This window comes from Podarcis raffonei, chromosome 1, assembly GCF_027172205.1.
Source record: "Podarcis raffonei isolate rPodRaf1 chromosome 1, rPodRaf1.pri, whole genome shotgun sequence".
NCBI classification, from domain to species: Eukaryota; Metazoa; Chordata; class Lepidosauria; order Squamata; family Lacertidae; genus Podarcis; species Podarcis raffonei.
Genome location: NC_070602.1, coordinates 41,691,808 through 41,714,482, shown reverse-complemented (window position 1 = coordinate 41,714,482; position 22,675 = coordinate 41,691,808). Strand labels below are relative to the sequence as shown.

At 43.0% G+C, this 22,675-nt stretch overlaps 2 protein-coding genes and 1 pseudogene across 2 annotated transcripts in view; 1 reads left to right on the top strand and 2 right to left on the bottom strand.

The window, feature by feature from the left end:
- Window positions 1-8,830, top strand: part of FSIP1 (fibrous sheath interacting protein 1) — a 95,997-nt gene extending 87,167 nt beyond the window's left edge. The window contains exon 14 of the mRNA XM_053382119.1: window positions 7,626-8,830. The gene's annotated coding sequence lies outside the window, so the exon portion shown is untranslated. The remainder of the gene's footprint in view (window positions 1-7,625) is intronic.
- On the bottom strand, window positions 1,004-20,875 carry THBS1 (thrombospondin 1). Its single transcript, XM_053382089.1, has 22 exons — window positions 20,552-20,875; window positions 20,124-20,218; window positions 17,757-18,331; window positions 17,114-17,189; window positions 16,697-16,893; window positions 15,919-16,047; window positions 15,288-15,381; window positions 14,391-14,564; window positions 13,785-13,961; window positions 13,065-13,238; window positions 12,052-12,179; window positions 11,800-11,952; window positions 10,701-10,919; window positions 10,161-10,268; window positions 9,531-9,690; window positions 9,209-9,327; window positions 6,893-7,127; window positions 6,138-6,365; window positions 5,369-5,640; window positions 4,381-4,478; window positions 4,112-4,251; window positions 1,004-3,541 (listed from the first exon to the last, which is right to left on the bottom strand). The coding sequence occupies exons 2-22, from the start codon at window positions 20,188-20,190 to the stop codon at window positions 3,534-3,536; spliced, it is 3,531 nt and encodes a 1,176-aa protein (XP_053238064.1). The 5' UTR covers window positions 20,191-20,218; window positions 20,552-20,875; the 3' UTR covers window positions 1,004-3,533.
- On the bottom strand, window positions 4,849-4,948 carry LOC128403220 (uncharacterized; annotated as a pseudogene).
- Window positions 20,876-22,675: the final 1,800 nt, after the last annotated feature.

Sequence of the window (22,675 nt, the reverse complement as noted above, 5' to 3'; positions counted from 1 at the left end):
AATAAAGTCACACATACTGTAAAGAGCATTTCAAAATTCAAACCCAGATTTTTTTTAAAAAAACAGCAGAGTGGACCAATGGTCACAAAAAATCATAAAAATGCAGGAAAAAAACACACAAGCTTCCAGATTCTTGCAAACCCCTCCCCAACACCAAGTCCTTGAATTCCAAACACCCCAACCCAAAATCCAACCCCCCCAAAAAAAAGTTTTAAAAGCTTAACTTACCAAATGGCTGCAAAAGAAGTTTTTGGAAAAGCTTCAAAAATCACCAAAGTCTTTAAAAACCTCAAAAAAGGCTACTATGTACACTGCGTTCTATGAGTTGCTCCTCGAAGTCAAGTCGCAACTGTATTAACGGTGTTAAGAAAAAGGAAACAAACTTGCAAGACGTTTTCGTCTTGCGAAGCAAGCCCATAGGGAAACTCGTCTTGCGAAGCAACTCAAAAAACGGAAAACCCTTTCGTCTAGCGAGTTTTCTGTCTTGCGAGGCATTCGTCTTGCGGGGCACCACTGTAAATGCCTTCTGCTGATGTGTCACAAACCATCCTCAAGAGGGTAAGTTGCAGCCATTTTGTTTGTTTCTAAAAAGATGGTTTTGCTTCTCAGTCTCGAGTCAAAGCTATGCAAGTGCATTGTGAACAGAGGGGGATGCAGCAGTGAGAATTCGGAAATAACTTTTTTAAAAAGTGGTGCCCATGTGGGAAGGCTGAGGGGGGTGAGTTACAGGTGGACAAGATTGAACATTGTGTTAATGAAACTCTGCAAAGGGTAGGGACTGCTATGAGTACAACTTTGTGGAGTCCCTCAGGTATTAGAAGGTAAAGGTATGCTTTCTTTATGACATTTTTTACTAACAGTTTATTGGAATGGAAGGTAAAAAAATACACAGCTTTCTTGCCAAGAGGATAGCTGATTGAAATGGATCAAAGTCAGGGAGAACTGAGTGGCAGGTTTTATAACATCAGTAGGAGGAAGGAACATATGAAACTAACCCCAGAGGTTGTAAATATAGATTTTTGTATCTGTTTATTGTTTCTTGTATGTAAGAAACATTATTGTACAATTTACACAGCTTTTAAGTTGTAAAATGGTTAAACATGTGTACAAAATATGCTCATTTTTAGAAAAAAAAACACCATACTAAGAGCAACAACACTGGGGATGGGGAACAAACAATTCTTCAATTCAGTGTGCAAATGTTTTATAAAAATAGAAACACTAGCTCTACAGGTAGCATTTCACGATAAATTATTTAAATAGCATATCTACACAAACAGAAGATTAACTATTCCAACAGTAATGAAAACAATAATTTATACAAATACAAGGAATGGTATGCAAGATGACAGGGGGTGAAACCATCGAACACAGTATCACAAATTGTTCTCAGCATTGCTTCAATGCTGTTTTCTTACTGGGAATATGTAATTCTGCAAAAAAAAAAAAAATCTTGACTATATACAGCTTGCAATCTTTTGTTTCTCCTTAATACTACAGTAGCTTTAAATTTCGTTAGATATTTAAACTCTGCTTGATCCAAAGGTTTTTCTCTCTCTTCCTTTTCTCAGTCACACAACAATGAGGTAATATTTGTACATAAACTTTCACCTTTGACATTCTTTTTTTCTTAGTAAGAAGAGGCTCGTAGATAAAAGTTTTGCTGCCCCTTATACCACGAGCAGTCTTTCTTAATTTAAAAAATTGCTCCTGAAATCCCACCAGTGAGGCACTTATGCTCCAGCAACCACACGCTGGTATCTGAGGTGTGCGATCTGCAAAATCAAACATTCTTATGCCACTTCTTCCTTTAGTCTGCCTCCTCCCTAGGACAGGGATTTTCTTCTTTGTCTGACACATGGACCAATAGAATGCACTAGCAACATACAAGTATAACAAAGGTGATAAAGGCAACAATCCATTGATAGCATCTCTCATGCAAATCCCTCTGAAATGAGAAGAGCACGGACTGACAGAGGATTATGGCCAGTGTTAATAGAAAGCTATTACCTCTCCGACAGGAGAGATCTGGGCAATCAATATTTAAACATTTTTGTGGTTTGGCAATGCAGCAGTAGGGTAGCCCTACTAGGCTACTTTGCCAGTTGTCTTGTACAGAGGAAGAAAGAAGAACACACTGATAACAAAACAAAAACCCAACCTCCCCCTCTCCCACTGCTTTTTTTATTTTTTATTTTGCTGTGCCCCACATTGCTTCTGGAAAACCTGCTCTTTACAGCTAAAATATCTTCACACACTACTGTCTAGATTCACTATAGAACAATAAATAACCTGTATTTACAATCTTACAGTCATGGAGACATTGCAAAAATTATGTGGATAGTCTTGACGCATTGTTTTACTGTTTTAATCTAGAGTCCTTTCTTATTCATAACAGACAGGATAGGTAAAAATAAATATTTTACATTTTCTTTATCTACAATTCTACAAAAATCAATGCTTTAAAAACATGTTTGTTTGTTTTAAAAAAGTCCATTGCATTTTGTAGAAAAGAATTTTGTATTTTAATTGTGTTTGTCATCTTTTGTGCCTTTGTAACCATAATATAAGAAAAAAACATAGTTCCTTGAAGGCCAATACAAGTGCTAAGTTGAGCTGAAAGTGCTCTTTGGCACTTCAGTGTTCTTGCTACGTCTGCACTGCCTGTTGCTGGTATCAAACCTGTGCATGTTTGTTATCGTGCATTGGCACATGTAAACTTGCTTTCCCCCTCTGTTCCTCTGCATCCCCTTTCTCACTAAACTGGTGTAATCCAGTGTGCCAACATTGTTACCCCTCTTACCCCACAACTGAATTTTTAACATTTGTTAATGATGCCTGGGGCTAGCCAGCTAGTTTTCCGATGTAATCAAGCAAAGTAGTTCCTTATTAATTGAAAGAGATTTAGGCTGTAATCCTATGCATTCTTATGTGGGAGTAACTCTGATTGGGACTTGCATAGGAGCAAACATGCAGAGGATCAGGCTATTAGTCAGATATGTAACAGTCCCTCCAATTAAGATGTAAACCCCAGGGAGAATAGTCCCCTTTCAGAGAGTGAGGCATTTGCCTCCAACTTCTGCTAGTCTCTTTCCTGTCCCTCTCATCTCCCACAAGCTGAAGTATATATTTCATTTTTAAGTAGTCCACAACACAGCATAAAGATAGTCTTATTACAAAAGTGCTACTCCGTTGGACCTCCAGTTAAAGAGAGGCAGTGACAATGCCCAGCTACACAAATGCCTTTCTTACAGAAGTGACTATTTGCTCCTGAGGCAAGGAATGTTCTTATTCACAAAATACATTTGTTTTCTTCTGTGCCAACAGAGGTCAGAAATGAAGTGTACTTTGCTGTTTTTTCTCTCTCAAAAGCATTCTCTTGAGGCAGATCATGTATTTTGAGTCTATTTTGTAAAGGCAGAAGAAAGTGAAGAGCAATTAAAAAAAATGGTCCCCGGGTTTGTAGAAACTAAACTTCTCAGAAGGTACAATACAGCATTTCAAAATAATTTCTGTATCAACTGCCTTTGTGATCACGGATCTGCAAGAAGAAAGGAAAAATAGTTATTTGTCACTCTGTTTACACTGATACATTAGTAATCAAGCAGCTACAATTAGCTTCTCAATTGTCTGTTTTGCATCTTAAATAGTAATTGCACGTAGGTACCGCTCCGGTGGGAAGGTAAACAGCGTTTCCGTGCGCTGCTCTGGTTCACCAGAAGCGGTTTAGTCATATTGGCCACATGACCCAGAAGCTGTCTATGGACAAGCGCCGGCTCCCTTGGCCTATAGAGCGAGATGAGCCTGCAACTCCAGAATTGTCCACGACTGGACCTAATGGTCAGGGGTACCTTTACCTAGAGGCTGTTGAATATAGATTCAAATTCAACAGTTCTATTTTCAATGGCAAACCTTGTGTGCCGTAAATATTTTTACATCACTCTTGATATTAAATACAATTTTTCCTCTTTTCCAAGCGTTGTAGCCAAAGAGTTACAGATTTCTTTACTTTTTTATCAAAACCTTTTGAATGTGTAAAGCTAAAGTGATGGTGATATTTCACCAATAATTTCAGGAAAACAAACTTAGCTTCAGAAATATGGATTCTTACCTTTGCACTCATATTTAAGATCTGAGAAGAACACCATTTCTTGAGAGAAGACAAATAATCCTAAACGACCACCAGCATAGGTTTTGTCATAGATTGGTCCAGAATCAGCCATGATCTTCTTTCCTTCAAACATTACAACTCTGCAGTAAAGAGAAACAGTAATTAACCTCAGCCATGATATAGAATGCTTATTTTGCAACTATAAAATTAGCTATTGCCAAATTGTATTTGTCCTTCTAAAGTTGTTTTAGAAACTTTGCAAAGCTTACCTAATGTAACCAGTCTTTGGCCTGTGACTCAGACGCCATCTGTAGGCAGTGAAATCTTTCCAGCCTATATGATGAGGGTCATGCCACAGAGTCCGCACCTGAAAAGCAAATACGTAGTTAAATTACACATGACATTATGCTGGTACAAGTCTTTGAAATCAACTATGCTTGGAATGTCATTTCAGACATGGATGGTGTAGTGGTACGCGTTGTGATTTCTGTTGTCTGGTCTTTGACCATAATAAAGATTGAATTGACATGGCAAGAGGGGATGAACAGCGTGCCCAATGGCCTCGGGCTTCCTATTCTTTCTGTTTCTCTGTGGGCAGGTTGTGCATTTTGTCCTCTGAGAGAGGTGCCTGAAGCTAAAGATACAGGAAACACAAACATTGCTCTTCCTGTTCCACCCACCTACCACATTTGAAATAGCCTTAAGTGAATGTATGATGCTGTTAATTGAATTGTTCAAAGAAAATCCCGTTGGTACTAAATGGAATTCTGCGCAGGGGCCATGCTAATCTTCTCTGTATCGTTCCAATTTTAGTATATGTGCTGCCGAAGCGAGCACGGTACTAAATGGAATTCTGAGAGCTTATTCATACGGTACATATTTGTGTCAAAATGAGCATTCTCTTGTGGACAAACATAATGTGTGAATAAGCAATGACAGATGTAAACACCAGGGACTGAATCCAATTAAGTCATATCACTGAAACAAATGGACATAACTAACTAAAGTTCATTGAGTTTAGTGGGGCTGCTCAGAGAATGGCTTAGTTGGGTACAACCCTCCTCTACTGAATTGAATGCAGAAAGTTAGTTTACATTAATCCTGTTGTGCACAAGACTTTTGAAAGAGACTTGTGCGTTCTTATCTTATATTGTTATTTAATATCATCCTTCAAATCTGATTTTTCTTTCTACAATAGTAATAGTCCAAGGATTGCAGAAAGGAAGGTTTTATTTATTAACAGAAACAATCTCTTACCTGTCCAGGAGTATTTCCAGTGTGCCACAGTGCATTACGGAGGTGTTCTCCAGGACCTGTGGTGGAGTTCACTACTTTGATAGCAAGACCGGAATATCCCTGAGCTTTGGTTGGTGTTGGATCCCAGTAAGACTGGGTGATTTGCTTCCACATGACTACGTAAAAACGGCTGCTGGACTGATAACCAAACACAAAGCCAGCATAATCATCATCCCTTTCTGTATTAATGAAGAATGTGCCGCTGAAATCAACAGCATTAAATTCATCGTAGCCTGAGTGAAAGGGAGAAAAAAGGAGAGATTTTTAGTCTTTCTTAAACTGCAAGAATGGTCAGTTCCCCTTATGATTAATTAAGGCCTCAGCCTCTTCCAAAGGCTCACTGGTGTGAAGTACTGTATTTAGAGATTCTACCACAAGACTTCTTTGATTTATTTTCCTTTGGCCACAGGTTTTCATGTGACTCTTCGGGATATGGAAAGATTTGCTTTGAAGTCATAGTGGACGTAGCAGATAGGTAGGACCACAACCTATTGCCTTTGCTGCTCTGCTGTCACAGAGGCAGGCAGACAGGCTGGCTTAGGGCTACACCACTATGGAGGGATGGAGACCTTAGAATCTGAATATAAGTGAACCACTTGCTAAATTATATTATGCAGGCAAGTATTGTGTGTACTTTCAGCCGAGCCTTTAAGTGAATAGTTATCATCCAGAGACAAATGACACTTTCTACAATAAACACAGAAAGGAAAACCCCAAATCGCCTGCTCACCAACTGCAAGTCCAGGATCACAGTTGACAGTCTGAACCAGTTCTTTGCCTTGGTGACGAACAACCCAATTAGGATCGTTCTGAGATGTGCCCTTAGGATCCAGTGGAACCATCTGAAATCGGCGGAAATCTGTCTCACTGATGTCAACATTCTCGGGGCAGATGTCGTGAATGTCCAGCACCTTGTCTTGGTCAAAGTCATCTTTGCATGCATCTCCACGTCCATCACCTAGTCCAAGAGAAAGAAAGGAAATGGTGGAGGAGTGGGCGAGAAATAAAAAATATGTGAGAGTTTAAAAAGGAAATGTGCATTTCAGATTGGCAGTACGATGTTATACTAAAATATCTAATGTAATTAATCCAAGAATTTAACTGTGCTACCGAAACCACCATTACTTGACATCAATAACTATTATACTAGTTACACTAACAAATAGCATCCAAAGTGCACATTTGATAATTTCCTTAAACTTCTTTTCTCTCTCCACCTATATCCCTTTTAAAATACAGTTCCAGACCCAAATCTCCAAAGGCTCCCCAGTCTGCGTGATAAACACCCTCTTACAGCATTTCAGTGAAATGTGTAGATACATTCACATGGAGCTGCTCCGTGAACAAGCAGAATATGTTTTGTTGCCATTAAGGATTTTCTCCCCCTTAAAAGGATGATTAAACACTACACTGTGTGTTTAATTTAATGCTAGACAATCGCTCCTAGTATAGTTAGAGAAGTTGACAGTGAATAATTTTTCTTACCATCAGAGTCAAGTTGGTCTGGGTTGGCAACCAGTCTGCAATTGTCTTTGTCATCAGGGATGCCATCATTATCGTCATCGTGATCACAGGCATCACCTTTTCCATCCTTGTCGTGGTCAGCTTGGTTTGCATTGGGCACATAGGGACAGTTATCAAGATTATTTTGATGGCCATCTTCGTCAATGTCCTGGTTGCTATCGCATTTGTCTCCTATGCGGTCAGAGTCAGAATCCGTCTGAAAGGAAAATGGACGAACATGTTCAAGTAAAGCATTTTAAAAAGGGTACCAACTAGAACTATCTTAAAAAGATTCCTAATAATTTAGACTGTCTTGGCCCATCCAGTGGCTTCTTGCTAGTGAAGTTCCAATGGCCAGGACTCCAGCTGGTCATGCCATTTGAGGGAACAGCTCTGCATAGGCAGTCCTCGCATGCATGGAGCTTTATTGAAGTGAACTAACAGGTTGGCAGGCATAGGAGTTCTCTTTGTATGGTGGTATGACAGCTATTGCACACTTGTAATTTGCTAATGTTAATGTCCACAGACAAAAAAAGAAAGAAAACTACCTGTCCCAACTTGTTTTGGGTTGTCTTCAGACATCTTATTGCTTAAATGTATTCCTCAAAGCACCAGGGCCTGAGAGAATGGTGTGGTTTCTGCCTTTACTTGGCAGGAATTTCCATGTAATTTCCATGCCAGAATGTGTTAATCTCTTGTTTGTTTACTTTTTCAGATGAGATAAAAGCGCCACTTTCTGCTTTATTGTGCACTTTGTACCTTCTGGGCACAAATGCTGTATAACTGAATGAATATTTTCTATTTACCTCACTGCTATGCCTGTGTTAAGGCTACTGCTGTACAGTAATGACCCACTTTTAAGGTAATACCAACCATAATGTTTTTTGCCACACACTGATTAAATGCTAGAACATTCTTTTAGAAGTGTCATGATATAAAAGTACATACAAACTGCAAATAGTACATCAGGCTGCTTACTTTCCGAAATATGGCCCTAAGACCTCTAGATGTAGACTACAATATTAATCAGATTGCCCTAAGTTATCCAGCTTCGTGTTACTGCAGGTTTGGCTGATGGTCCATTGAGAAATATAGTCACCCAAAAATCAACTGATCACATTAACTGCTAGCTGAAGAGGGGCATTTTCTGTAACTTAAAATGAGTTGCCCGAGACACTCAGCACTTCAGGAATACTTGCAGTCCATTGTCACTGTGGTCTGCTATACACTACTTTGGAGAGAACCCTTTCATTAAAAAAATAGTCTAGCAGAAGTACAGGGACATTAAAAACAGATTCTTTTATTGTAAGCATCCTTTTAGCCAACACTGCCCACAGGGTAACACGAAAAACAGATCTAGATTCCTCCAATTTTGCCGAGACCACTCAAGCATCCAAGGTATGCCCCTGAAGCTATTAATCCTACTGCCTTGTACATGACATGACTGCACAAGCTTCACCCATTGCTGCATTAGATCTAGCAAATTAAATGGGATGGGTTGGGCTTCCCTCTTATTTCCAAGCCTTTAAACAGGCAAAGTTTAATTAGGTTATATATATTTATGGTGGGATGTGCCTTTCAGCTTTTCTAATAGTGGAGAAAACAACTTTGTGATGTTAGCATTCTATATAGCTTTAACTTTTGTCCTTAGCAAAGCATTTTGCGTGTGTTTGTTTATGTGAATCTAAATTCACTGCCCTCTTGGCCTCAGGACATCTTGTGTCATGGATATACATTCCTTGCAAACACACCCTTCATTGTTCAGCACATGTTCTGCTTTAATGCTAAATATCTGAAACATGAGAGTGTCATGCTGTAGCACTGTGCAGGTTCCTTTATCTTAACCAGCCTGTATTTAATAAAATATCACTGTGATGATACCAGAGATCTTTTTCCCCATTTGGTAGTTATGCTACTAGCTGATGTGGCTCCAATACAGAATGTATGCTTTCTACAGTGATTCCAAACCATAATGGGTGATATTCTACTCAGAATAGAACCTCTGAAATTAATGAACTTAAGCTACTCATGGTTATCCATGTGGTTTTTCTATTAGTAGAATATACTGCATCTAACACGACATACAGAAATGATTTATGCACTTGGATGCCGCATGCATTTTTAAAAAAAAGAAATCAAGGTTTTCCACACACGTCCCAGTTATAAACAATTTTGTATTCCTCATTAGGCTGCCAACTGGCATATATTGCAGGGGTGTGTGTGATAAATAGCAGATATCAAAGAGTTAATAAAAACTGAATGTCCATGTACATTTATAGGCCAAAGAATTAAGCTGACCTGATCTGGATTGTGTTCCATAGGACAGTTGTCACACTGATCTCCAACACCATCCAAATCTGTATCCTTCTGGTCCACATTATATACATACTGGCAGTTGTCTCTTTCATTAAGAATGCCTAAAAATACAAATAGTTTAGATATTTTAGTGACCTTGGTAACATGTCTAAATAGTACACACATATAGTGGGACCAAATGAAGCTAGTAACTAAAAGGAAATAACTAAAGGAAACCAGTTGAATTTGGGCAACTTGTAGATTACTAAGAAATTGTGTGGTGATTGGGGGGGGGGGTAGAAAAAGAAAAACAACAAAACCGTACCATCTCCATCAATATCCACAGCACACGCATCTCCTTCTCCGTTGTTATCAGTGTCTATCTGATCCGGGTTGTGATTGTATGGGCAATTATCACAGCGATCACCAACGTCATCCCTATCATAGTCATATTGTTGTGGGTTGTAGATGAATGGGCAGTTGTCCTGTAGAAGAAAGAAAATAAAGAAGCCGTGTTAACAACCATAAACATACAAGCATGCATGCACTTTTAGATTTATAAGAAATTTGCTAACTATATTTATTTGAATAAAGGCAGTAAGCAAAGGCATTGATAGGACGACATCCATATGGACAGTGTGACAGAGGGAGCTGAGAGAGAAGCTAAGGCCAGTCCCCTGTGCTCTGGAATTTTCCTATCTACTTGCTGAAGCAGAATGATGCTATAATTTGAAGTACCAAGTAAATCTCAGGCCTTTTTAAGCATGGGATCCCTGCAACTGTTGAAAATACAAAACTCTGATAATACTTTACTGTGCTTCTCTTTAAATGCATTCCAAAATATAGTGCCTATAGTGACTGCCAAGCTGAAGTTCTGCAAATAGCCCCAGATATGGGGAAAAAATGAATATTATCTAAACCACAGACAGAACAGGACTGTTTCCGCGAGACTTACTCTGTCATCTACAATGTTGTCATTGTCATCATCATTATCACAAGCATCACCAATTCCATCCTTATCATAGTCTTCTTGCCCAGAATTGGGAAGGTTGGGACAGTTATCCTGCAGAAGAAGAAACATAATAATTTACTATCCACCTTTAAATACAACACAGCAAGGTGCTCAGATTGTAAGATTATATTTCCTAGATTTTGTTTTTGATGGTGTCAGTCCATAGTACCATTCAAATATACTCAAAAGTATGTACTCTAATTTATCCTGAAAACTAAAGATGAAACAAGACATTTCAGATTGTCCAAAGTAGGCAACTCTAAAAGCTATGTATGAGCCATAATCTGACACAGGTGTTATTTCAACAAATTTATGCATAAGCATTTGACTCAGGTACACTAACTGACAGTTTTTTTATTTCTTTTAAGGTATGGATATTATTGCTCAAATGTTCGTGGTGTGTACATTTATTCAGGGCTCTAAAGTGGGTGGGTGGGTGTGGGTGAAAGAGAGGGGGGGATGAATATGTAGAAATTGGCTTACTTTACTGCAGTGGTAGGTGGCATTGGCAACGCAGGGCAGGTTTGTATTTGGCCATCCATCTAAGTCTGTGTCTTCTCCACAGATAATGCCATTACCAGCATAGCCTGGCTTACATTCACAGCGATACATAGGGTCACTGAAGTGGCCAAGGTAAGTGCACTTGGCATTCTTGTTGCAGTCATGAGTTCCATCCTTACATGGGTCACGTGGTTTACAGACCTAAGAGACCAAATGGACACAAGAAAATTAAGATTACATGCAAGAAATGTGTCTATAATTTTGTTATTTTGAGATAGCAACACATGGAAGTCTCTTAAAAAAAGAGAATACTTCTCCATGAATACAGTAGCCAATTATGGCTTTTGTTTTAAAAGAACAAGGCATCCTATATAATATGTTAGTTACTAGCTTAGGCTTGGATGTGTTCACATATAGAGAATGTTTGTTTATTTCAAATCCATCCATCTACAGGGCCCCAGACCACATTCCACACCATTCCCAAGGTCCATTGCCCCCATGAGCAATTTTGCAAGCGTTATGGAGGACTGCAGAGGGAAGAGGTGGAAAAGCTAGGATCCAAGGCTTTAATTATAGCAATATCTGAAGACGGAAGTGTGGAAGAATATGCTTAAAGCTACCATGTCATGATGCTATTGCTTTCAAGATTTTAGAAGCATTCATTCTAAACTAATTTAATTGAAGCACATAGTATAGATACGTTGTCCTTGGAGCCAGTCTATGTTATGCATAAAAACTGGCATGAACTAGGCTGTACAGGCCAGGCCCCATTTCTTTCATTGTTGTGGCTGCTAGGAAAGTACAGCTACGATCATGGTAATGGTGTTTTCCCCCTGATTCACGTTAGCCATTATCCATGCAGATCTGTGAGCAAAATCATGTGGCGGAATGCAATACTGTGAATTCACCCTAGAATTCTTTTCAGATCTTAAATATATGCATACTCTCCTTTCAGAGCAACTTGAATTTCTAGAATAATGTATCAAACTTGTTCTTTCCCCCCTCCTGGGCATGTCTCATAAATGCAAAAGGGGAGGGGCGAGGTTTTAGGAGCAGGGACCTTTTCATATTTTGGCAGTACCTGCTTGTTTGCTATTGCATTCTCCACACCTCGACCAAAGGGCTGTGGTCCAGAAAAGCGTGGTGGGCAAGGTAGGCAATGGTATCCAGGCTCAGTATTCTCACACCTGTGGACTCCACCAAGGACAAAGCAGGCATCTGGGACCTCTTGACACTGGAGTATGAAAGAAGGTGACGGAGGGAAAATTAGCTGTAGGTTTACTTACAGTTCAGTCCTACATTTTATATAAATAAGCAATTCCAGTCGCCTTACCTCATCAATATCTTTGCATTTAATTCCATTTCCACGATAGCCAGCAGGACAGGCACCACATTTCCAGGAACCATCAGGAAAACTAGTACATGTAGCTCCCGCAAAGCAAGGGTTAGACAGGCACCCATCTGAGAGAAGATAAAGGTGGCATTCCAGAATGTTATTAGCCTCGTGCAGGGCAATGGTGGCGAGCAAGGTAGATAAATTTAACAAATACTCTTCTGTGTTTTTAAAAATCAGCTCAGTTTTAATCTGACTGACTTTGCACTGGTTGTTCTTATCATTTTCTACTCTAAATTACACAATTAAGAAATATGAACAGCTTTGTCCAGCATACAGCCAAGATGTGGCTGTATCTCGATATGCATTTTTTCCAATGGGAAAACTTAGACAAATAGTTACATCCTTCTGAAGATGACAGAGCAGAGCTACCAAACACCATTTTATACTTCATAGAATCATAGAATCATAGAATCATAGAGTTGGAAGAGACCACAAGGGCCATCAAGTCCAACCCCCTGCCAAGCAGGAAACACCATCAGAGCACTCCTGACATATGGTTGTCAAGCCTCTGCTTAAAGACCTCCAAAGAAGGAGACTCCACCACACTCCTTGGCAGCAAATTCCACTGTCGAACAGCTCTTACTGTCAGGAAGTTCTTCCTAATGTTTAGGTGGAATCTTCTTTCTTGTAGTTTGTATCCATTGCTCCGTGTCCGCTTCTCTGGAGCAGCAGAAAACAACCTTTCTCCCTCCTCTATGTGACATCCTTTTATATATTTGAACATGGCTATCATATCACCCCTTAACCTCCTCTTCTCCAGGCTAAACATGCCCAGCTCCCTTAGCCGTTCCTCATAAGGCATCGTTTCCAGGCCTTTGACCATTTTGGTTGCCCTCCTCTGGACACGTTCCAGTTTGTCAATGTCCTTCTTGAACTGTGGTGCCCAGAACTGGACACAGTACTCCAGGTGAGGTCTGACCAGAGCTACTTCAAAATAGGTCATTACTCACCAATTGGGCAATCCTGCTTGTTGCAGATCTGGGTGTCCTTAGCATCACCAATACAATCCTTCCCTCCATACTGGGGTGCAGGATTGTTGCAGAGACGACCGCGCTGCTGAAGGCCCCCTCCGCAGGTGACTGGACAGGTGTCCCATGGTGACCATGGTCCCCAGTTACCATTTACTAAAGAAAAAATGATTTTAAAAAAACCACAACTATTAGCATCCAGGGAACAGAGCACAACTGCCCTTAGTACCTTCACATGCCTAATCACAAACAAATCTAGATGTTGAAAAATTCAGGCTGTGATGTTCCTTTAAAAAAGGGTGGGGTGGGGTGGGGAAGTGCCATCTCTGGATCAGGCCAAAGCAATGTAGTTAAGAATCCTGGTCTCACAGTGGCCAGCCAATTGCTGTAGAAAGGCCATGAGCCAGATCTAACTGCAACAGCACTTTCCACACTTGTGATTCCCAGCAACTAGTATTAAGGGGCATACTGCCGCAACAGTGGAAGCAGAACCCAAGCATCATGGCTAATAGTCATTGAAAGCCTTATACTCTGTGAATTAGTCTAAACTTTTCCAAAGCCATCCAGGTTGGTGGGTACCACTTATCTTATGGCATCCAATGCCATACCTTAGCTATACACTATTCCCCAATATAACAAGCAATGGAGTATTGGAAACATTAATTATTGCACAGAACACTCATCTTTTAAGACTAAACTTACTTGGGCAAGGATCTTTCTGGCATGGTTTGTTTTCTCTTGCCTCTCCCTCACACTCTCTGCCATTCATCTGAGGTAGTGGAGAGTTGCACAGCCGGATTCTAGTGATCACTCCAGTTCCACAAGTAACAGAGCAGGAAGACCAAGGGGACCAGTGGCTCCAGGCACCATCCTGTTTGACTATAAACAGACACAGCTGTTACCAACTATGAGGATTAAAGCTCTTTTAAGCGATTTGTAGCTTTCTTCTGGCACTAGCGGCAATATAGAATTGCTGAAATTCAATTCAAGTAAGAAACCAACATATTGCAATAATAGAAAGATGGCAATGGTACACACTTGGTACTGAGAGTCATTACACTTGATGCTGTGCATGTCAAGATAAGCAATAATTTACACAGTAATTGAACAATGATTTACACAGTAATTAATTACAGTAGTCAACTATCTTATCAGCTCCTTTTGTCAGCAATGAAAGCTTTAGATTGGCAATTTGCAAGCAACTTAATAGTGCTAGCATGAAGTATTAATCAGAATTTCTGAACATATTGCAAGCTCAGGACAAGAACAGGTTGCATTGTTTTCAAAGTAAAGAAATGAAATGCTTACATCTCTTATCACATTCCTGCATATTGCAAATTCGTGTCTGTACAGAAGAGCCTTCACAGCGATGGTTGATTCTATCACAAGAGCGACCTCTCTGTTGAATGCCATTGCCACAGGTCACAGAGCAGGTAGTCCATTCAGACCAAGGAGACCAAATGTCGTCTGCATAGTCACTGGCTGTAAAAAGAAGCAATTCCCTATTTAAATCCTATGCAACAAATTTTCTATCACGTGTTTGATTTATTATATTTCTATGCTGCTTTTCATTCAAATGAATTCCAAAGCAGCTTGCAAACAATAAAAAACAATAACATGATAGAACATAATAGACCACAAATACAGCATACATCATAAATAATAATTAACAGAGCATCAGTAAAACAATTACAATCTATAAAACGTTAACAAAGCAACAACTAAAAAATAAAATAAACATCAGCATTGAAGCAAAAGTCATATTATATGATTATAAATGCTGGGTTGATTTGTTATTCTATAAAACAATATTAACAACATTAATAAAATTGTAACCAAAAGATAAGCTAGGTATTGTTAAGTTCAGACACACACTCTACACACTCCCATGACTCATAATTTTTCACTCCATTTATCTCATTAAAACACACTGTTTTGCACGGAAACATTTTTTTAATCAAATAGCTTCAAACCTATCTCTATTTCTTGTTCATCAAACTTCATGAAAACAATGGTCTAGGCTGCACCACAACCCAAAGTAATGACATATTAAACTATGGTTTATTAAACCATAGTGTAGTGTTATGTGCAAACCCTGCCCAGCAACTTAACTATGGTATATTTGCTGCCATAGCAGTATATTTTACAACACAGCTTCTAGTGGAACCATGTAGTTGAAAATGTTAAGGAGCCTAAACTACTTACGCCAACATCGTGGGCAGCATTCTCCATCAGGAACGGTGGCATTGGAACAAGGCATGAGAGGGCAAGATACTTTATGGCACATAACAACGGAGTTCTAAATAAGGAAAGACAATATTGACAAACATGTATGAAAATTTACTCTTTCACCTCAGAATTGCTTAATGCTAGAATTACATCAGAGATGTTTCTCAAAGATATTTTGGACCAATCTAGATATTAATTCTAATTCTGTGAAACAGACTCACAACCCCACCTTCCCACCCTGTTCTTTAAAGTAATTTTAGAGGCTAACAAAATCTTAAGATCGTATCAGGTGCCAGCAATATATAAAGAACCACAGTTCAATTCACATTAAAGAAATAATCCCTATGAGAGAGAAAAAATTAAACAGCCCCTCCTCTTGCCAGAGAATCAGCACCTTTTCAGCCTGAGGTTCTTTTAACTCAGAATTCAATGGACTAATGTTCCCAGGTATGTTCAGGTGTTTACCTGGACACGCGAATGCTCAAAGGGTGTGCAGATGCAGCCTTCAGAGTGTCCTTGCACATATCAGCCATCCAAAAACACACTGCAGCCTTCTCCATGGCAAATCAAATACTCACAAATTATATTAACAGTAAGGAGTCTTTACCTGGCAAGTGCATGTAGTACAACTATCTGTTGTCCACTCAGCTGTGTTTTGATACATAACATCATTATGTATGCATACTCCAGGGCTTGTCCTATACCGAGTAGCACCCACTTCCTGAAAAATACCATCCTGAAAAAGTTTTAAAGTGGATTTAGATCAATCTGAATTTCACACTTAAAGCGTAAAGAAATTACTTCAACAAATTATACTCAGCCCCATTAATTTTAATGAATCCTGCTTCCAAATAAGGGCACTTAGGTGGAAACCATAAGCACTTACACTTGAATAGTGTGTGGCTTGCTTCAAAGAAACATGGGGCAAGATCATGCTGCATGGATCAGTTCATACATGCAAGTTAGCCATTTATTTTCTCAGTTGGGTCCCATGTGTGGAACCATATGGGAGGTTTTCAAGGTAAAATAGTCTGTTCATGAATGCTGCCTGCAGCTGCCATTCCTGTGACTTTGGTCACTGTAGAAACAGTCACCTCCATGCTAGAAATGGCTGCTGATTGTTGTCGGTAGTATCTACTTATGTCAGTCCACACTTACGTTAGTCAGTCTGTGACATACAAACAGCTTGGGTGATGAAGTTCCCTGCCTGGTCCCCTGAGGGAGATTCTTAATCACCACAGGGGAGTGTCTGTTTACAAGCCTGCCTTCTATTACATGCAATTGTTTGTTTGCAGAATATAAGCAGCTGGTGGCTTGTATGTGTCAAGGAGCCCTTAGAAACCCATTGTCCCTGTTTCATTATTGTGTATTTAACAGCCACTTACCATTTTGCTGACTGAATCTTTAAGTGTTGTAACCAGGGCACGCAGACTTTGCAATTCTATAAACACATTGTTTAGTTCATCACAGGAGAATCCACAGATTGCCTGGATGTCTTTTGTTTTATGGCCAATGTAGTTAGTACGGATGGCTGGACGGGAGCCATTCATGGGATTGTCCAATATAATAACTCTTCTGGTGGCTAAAACAAAAGGGAAAGGGGCATACATATTATAGAGATATATAATCTCACAGAATTAGAGAGTAGACTAAAAAATACATAGCACTTTGTAACAGAGGTTTCTTAGTTTACAATGCTTTGCAGTTTACTGTGTGATGAAACTTCTCTCACTGTTCTTTCACATACATCAAATACATATCTTTAATAAGTCAGCAAATATGGAGACATATTGCAGACTTACAGCTTTCGCAGCCTTTGTTTCTCAGGATGGCTTCCACTGTGGTTCCAAACACAAACCGCACGTTCTGCAGCATTCCCTTAAAAACAATGCATTTATTGTCAGCTTTTGATGAAAAATGAAAGGGTAGCATTGCCAAAAAAATACATTTTCAAAATATTCTATTCACAATTGATACAAATTTCCCAATTTAAGTGGAGTGATTATTGAATAAAGACTTGTTCTATGTGCTAAAAATGATATTTTTGCGCATGAAGCTAAAAGAAGCTAGATTTGTAATGCAAATGTAAAGAAACACCCATATAGTCAGAATGGTAGCTAACTATAAAATTCCTCTCCTTCACATTGTCTTTTTCATGGACAAGGATCAATTGTTAATGTAAATATGAGACTTGCAGGTGATTTAAACCTGACATTTGAAAGGAATGGTAGATATTTTTGCATCTGGGGCAGAAAAAGTAAAAAAAAACCTCTCTTTTTCTCTAACCCCAAGGGCAGATGCTTCTTTTTTAATGACAGATAAAAACCAGGGGAAAGAAATATCTCCGTCTTTGAAACCTGTTGCTTCACTTTTGCTTCCTAGCAGAATAAAGTCAGATCCCTGAGATAAACTCACAAACCTGCTACCACAATAAAGGCATCTTACCTGGAAGTTGTCATTGACTCCCCCTTTGGCAATGCGGAGTCTGGCGCTGCTGGCCAGGTCCCTGGTGAGGATGTTCTGAATAGGGATTTCCAGCTCAACATTCATCAGCTTCTCACACCCCACGTAGAGCTGAGCCTGATCTTCCTGGACTAGGAGGGTGATGTTGTTCCACTGTGCATTGGGCAACTCAACTTCCTCCACCGACACCAGACTCTGGTTGCCCTCCTTGGGGAAGACACTCAGGTCCAAGGTTTTAGCCTTGCCATTCAACACCAACTTGAAGACATAGCCAGAGCTGTCTTTGCGCTCCACAGCCAGCAGCGTGCCAGGGATCTTCTTCATTGGGCGAAGGTTTGCTAACAGGATGAAGCCCTTCTCAGCTTGGATGGCATCAAGAATGTCTTGGAATTTGTAGTCAGGAACAGCAGGGATACGGTTGGCATCATCAATGCGGTAGGCAGGGCTGGATGTCTCGGGTCCCTTGACTGGATGCACTCCTAGTGCCTTGCGAGCTCCCTTGCGAGTAAAACCAATCAACTCAAAGAGATCGAAAACACTGTCATCATCACCATTTTCTGGCAGGAGAAAGAAAGAAACAGAAAACACTGATTATCGGCTTCTGTCAAAAGGTTGAGAGAGAAAGTGGAAGCGTGGACTGAATATCACAAGCCGGGAGCAGGATTGTATGGAAGTGAGTCAAAGGAACTTATCATGGCCAGACTTTCCAGAGAGAATATTCAGCTCCCAGGAAACAAATAGCTGTGATCTGCTTCTCAGTATCTATACCATCCCCAGTCTCAGAGCAACTCCCTGCCACAGTCTCCAGGCTCTGCAGGAGGTTAGCAGTGATGGAGGAGAGGCTGCAATGGTTCCAGCCAGTTTCTCACACACTTTTGCCTCACTGGCTGAACTTCAGGGTCTAAGGGAGCAAAGAGCTCTTTCAATCCATGACCAGCTACCCTGGAAAACCAGGAGTTTCCTGGTGAGGTAGGTTCCAGGAATTCTCCTCGCCTTCCTTGCCCTCTCAAGGGGCTCTGGCTGAGGCAAACTGGAAAGAGATATACAATGGGAGCCTGTCGAGAGAAGAGGGCAAATGCCAGGAGACTGTGTGAGGGGAAGAACCGAAGAAGGAATGAGCTCTGGGCTATATAGGGAGGTGGGAAGGCAGTTGTGCAGGCTTCCAGGTACAGAGAGACAGCTGAGTTGGGCTGACTCACAGAAGCTACAAAGCAACTTGGGGAAAGGGGTCGGGCATGCCCTCAGGCAAGGCATTTGAACAGTGCAGTGCTCAGCTCAGAACCCGGGCCCAGTGCCAGGACTAAGCCTTGGAAGAGGTGAAGTAATAATCATTAAAAAGTCCTGCGTGCTTTGCCTTAACACACCCATGTACGTGGAGAGAAGACGTCCAGGGAGCCGAAGGTGCCTCTCTTCTTTGAAATCAATTCACCCCGCTCTCTGCACGTCTGCGGCTTCCTCCCCCTGCCCAGCCCTCCCAGCCCCGCTCGTGTGTCTGGTTGGAGCGTCCCACAAGGGCTTGTGTGAGCCACCTACAGGAAAGCGAGCGCTGAGGGAAAGCGCCTCCCTCCCTCCCTCCGGGCGCCAAACCGCCTCACTCTGCTCGACGCACAGGAGCGAGCCCGCCAAGCTGCGAGCCCTCAGAGAAGAAGCGGCCCGGGGGGAGGGAGCAGAGGGCACCCAAGCGCTCTCCGGAGCCACGTCCGCCGCGCTAGTGGCCGGCCTCACGAGACTCCGCGCCCAGCAGCCACAAGTGGCGGCAAGGGGAAACAAAACTCCTCCTTTCGGGCGCCCGAGGGGGGAAAGGTGAGGGGCTCGCGCAAGGCTCCTTCGGAGTTTCTTCCGAAGTTTAGTCACGTCAGTCAATACAGCCTAAGGACCTAGGAAGCTGCCTTAAACCGAGTCAAGAGTCCAGCGTTGTCTACACTGACTGGCAGGGGCTCTACGCTCCAGAGTTTCAGGCACCCCTGTCAGCAACCAAACCCGGGACCTGCTGCGTGCAGGGCATAGGCTCTACCAAGGACATTGCCTACTACCCGGAGAAGAGCTCTGTGAAATCCCAACGCTTGCTATCCTCGCAACACAACTGCTCCAGTGCGATAACCGCCCCAGAAGCCGCGAATCCACCCAATAGGACGCAAGGGATCGCTGCACACAGTCACCAATCCGAAGTCCCGCTCGCCTTAGAGAAGTAGCCGGGCTACTCTTCGAAAACCAACGCCACTATAACGGTCCCAGCCTGACCTTTAAATATTATTAACAAGGCACGAGTGACTTCTCCCCGCCAAATCTAGGCTGAAGTGGCTGCCATTCCCCCGCCCTCCCGCTCCGCGACCCCGAAATTCGGATTACCTGGGATTCGGTTCGTTGCGCAGACCCCCAGCATCAGGAGGAGAAAGAGGCCGCCCGGTAACTCCATGGTACGGATCTGGACCCAAAGGAGCGACCTTGAAACAAGAAAGGGAAACCGCAGCCTGGTCACTCCAAAGGTCTCGGGCCAAACACCCGCGTTAGCTTAGAGGCAGACAGAAAGAAATCGGGCTGGGAGGAAAGGTGTGCAAAAGATGGGAGGGGGATGGAGACGATATACAAAGGCGGGAGAGAAACCAAAAATACGGGGGGGGGGGGGGAGAGACGAAGGGAGGATGAAAAGTGAAGGAAAAGAGAGCGGGAAAGATGCATGCTTCAAAACAAGATCATCCGTAGTATAATATTCGCCTTTGCGCGTTCGAAATATTACTGCAAACTTGCAAGAGGAAAGCTGGCTCTTCAGCACTTACCTCTTTAGAAGTAAGGAATCCGAAGAAGTAACCAGCCCTAAGAGTAAATATCTCTTGTAGTAACCCAGCCGAGAGAGATAAATATCCTTGCGAAGCTCTCGGACTTTCCGATATGGCCCTTAGTTGGGTTTCGTTAGCGCCTCTGGCTGTGTGGAGCCCAAGCGAGCAATGCCCCTCAGCCCAGGTCTCTCTCTCCCCGGCCCTGGAGCAGTCCGAGAGAGAACGAGGGATCCTTGGATTGTAACGGGTGATCAGTTGCCTGCAGCCCTCGCAGGTTCCCCTTGGCTCTCACTCCTGGCAGCTTGCACTGGAGCTGCTGCAGGAGCTTCGCTCGCCTTTAAGGGGTCGCTCGCATTCCTGAGAATCCCAAGAGCCAATCAGCAGCCGCCGGGCAGGAAGCGGGCTGGTGTTTATCCAGTTACCTCACAACAAGACACACACACACACACTCCCCCCCCTCGCAAAAATGCAAAAGGAATTGGGGAGATACGCGCGAGGAAGGTGGGTGGGTGGGAAAGATCTTGCCCGGATCAATGAGGCGTTTTGTCCCTGCCATCAATGGGATGCTGATTGCCTTAGAGCGGGGATTCCCACATTTATGCAAGATACGGAGCGCAGGCACAGTTAGAGACCTGCTAATCCTCGCCTGCGGGCTGTTGGGCATCTCTCTCTTTCTTGTGGGCAACGAAAGGCGGGGTGAGCAAGAAGGGCAGATCGGGGTGGGGATTGGGCCCAGGGGTAGTATCTAAGGAAGCACCAGAGGCCACCTCTGCTCATTTCCTCCCTTCTCTCTGAACGGCAGAAGAGGGAGAATTTGTCACCCGCTTGGTCCAATCTCCCCACCCCCGCCGGTGCCCAGTGGGAGACTTCAGGCATGCCAGTTAGCAGAGGCAGTTGCTCAGACAAGTTAGCTGCGGCCTCATCTTCCCTCCCTCCCTCCCTCCCTCGTTCACCTGCACTGTTCCCTCTCGGTGGGGCACTAGCGAGGGAAGGCAAACCAGCAGAGATGGTTCCTGTAGTGAACAGCCGTGGCCCCACTGTACGCCCTCCTCTCCCTGGTGCCAGTTTTGCCCAAGAGAGGGGCCAAGTGAGCAGGGGATGGGGCCGCCCCGAGGGAGAGGACAGGCAAGCAGCGTCGGCTCCTCAAATGCTCTCACACCCTCGAAGGTAAAGGAGCAAGAGGAGGCAGAGGCTGCTCACCCCACTCTCCCTTTGAACATAGATAGGAACAAAGGAAGTAGCCTTATATCGAGCCAGGCCATCGGCCCATCTAGTTCAGTATTGTCTACACGGGCTGGCAGCAGCTCTCCGGTAGTTCAGGCAGGGAACATCCCCAGGAGACAACACAGGGGTTGATCCAGGACTACCTTTTGCAGGCAAAGGCGAAGCTCATGCTCTACCACTGAGCTACATACAATCTTAGGGTGGGGAGGCGGGGGCGGTTGCTGTGTCTGCTCCCCAGTGGGCCCACGATGGCCAGAGGGGCAGCTCAGGCAACCCGGAGAAGGCGACAGCAGGGAGACACGAAGTGAAATGTTTGCCTTCAAGTTCACACACATCACTGCGCGCCTTCTCTTTCTGAGCAGCGCGCTCTTCCGTTTGTTGGCTTGCGCCTGATGGCGCCCTCTATGCCCGCTTGGGGGCGCTATGCGTATTCTTTATCAGGCGGGTTAGACCTAGGAAGCCAACTTTTCGAGCCGGGCATTCCTCACCTCGGACGGGAGGGAGGTTGCCTTTTTCCCTTTTATAGAAGATCAGGAAAAGCCGAGCGGCGATGATCTCTCCCCCCCCCCCTTTCCAAACACCAGCACGTCTTTCCTCCCGTGCTTTTCCGCGGCGCGCTCGCTCCTGTTTGGACATCAACTCAGACAACAATGCCACCCAAAGCTCCGCGCCTCTCCAGCAGCTCACGCGGAATGACTGCTCTCCCTTCTCCCGGCCTCCCCCCCCTCTCCGGGCACTCCCGGCCCTCGTCGGTGAGATCTCAGCGCCGCGGGGCGTTGCTCGAATCCTCCCCCCTCCCCGATCTGGCACATCTGCGCCGCGCGCATTGGCAGCGCCAACCTGTGCCGGATTGCCAGCGTGACTCGGGCTGCCTGGAATCCCATTCATGCCCTCCGCCTC

Excerpts from the sequence above, each read along its gene's own strand:
- THBS1 (XM_053382089.1), bottom strand. The coding sequence starts at position 20,190 with ATGGAGTTACCGGGCGGCCTCTTTCTCCTCCTGATGCTGGGGGTCTGC. Across the intron at positions 10,269-10,700 it reads CCACCTACCACTGCAGTAAA|GATAACTGTCCCAACCTTCC; the intron begins GTAAGCCAATTT and ends CTTCTTCTGCAG. Across the intron at positions 4,252-4,380 it reads CCAAAGACTGGTTACATTAG|AGTTGTAATGTTTGAAGGAA; the intron begins GTAAGCTTTGCA and ends TCTTTACTGCAG.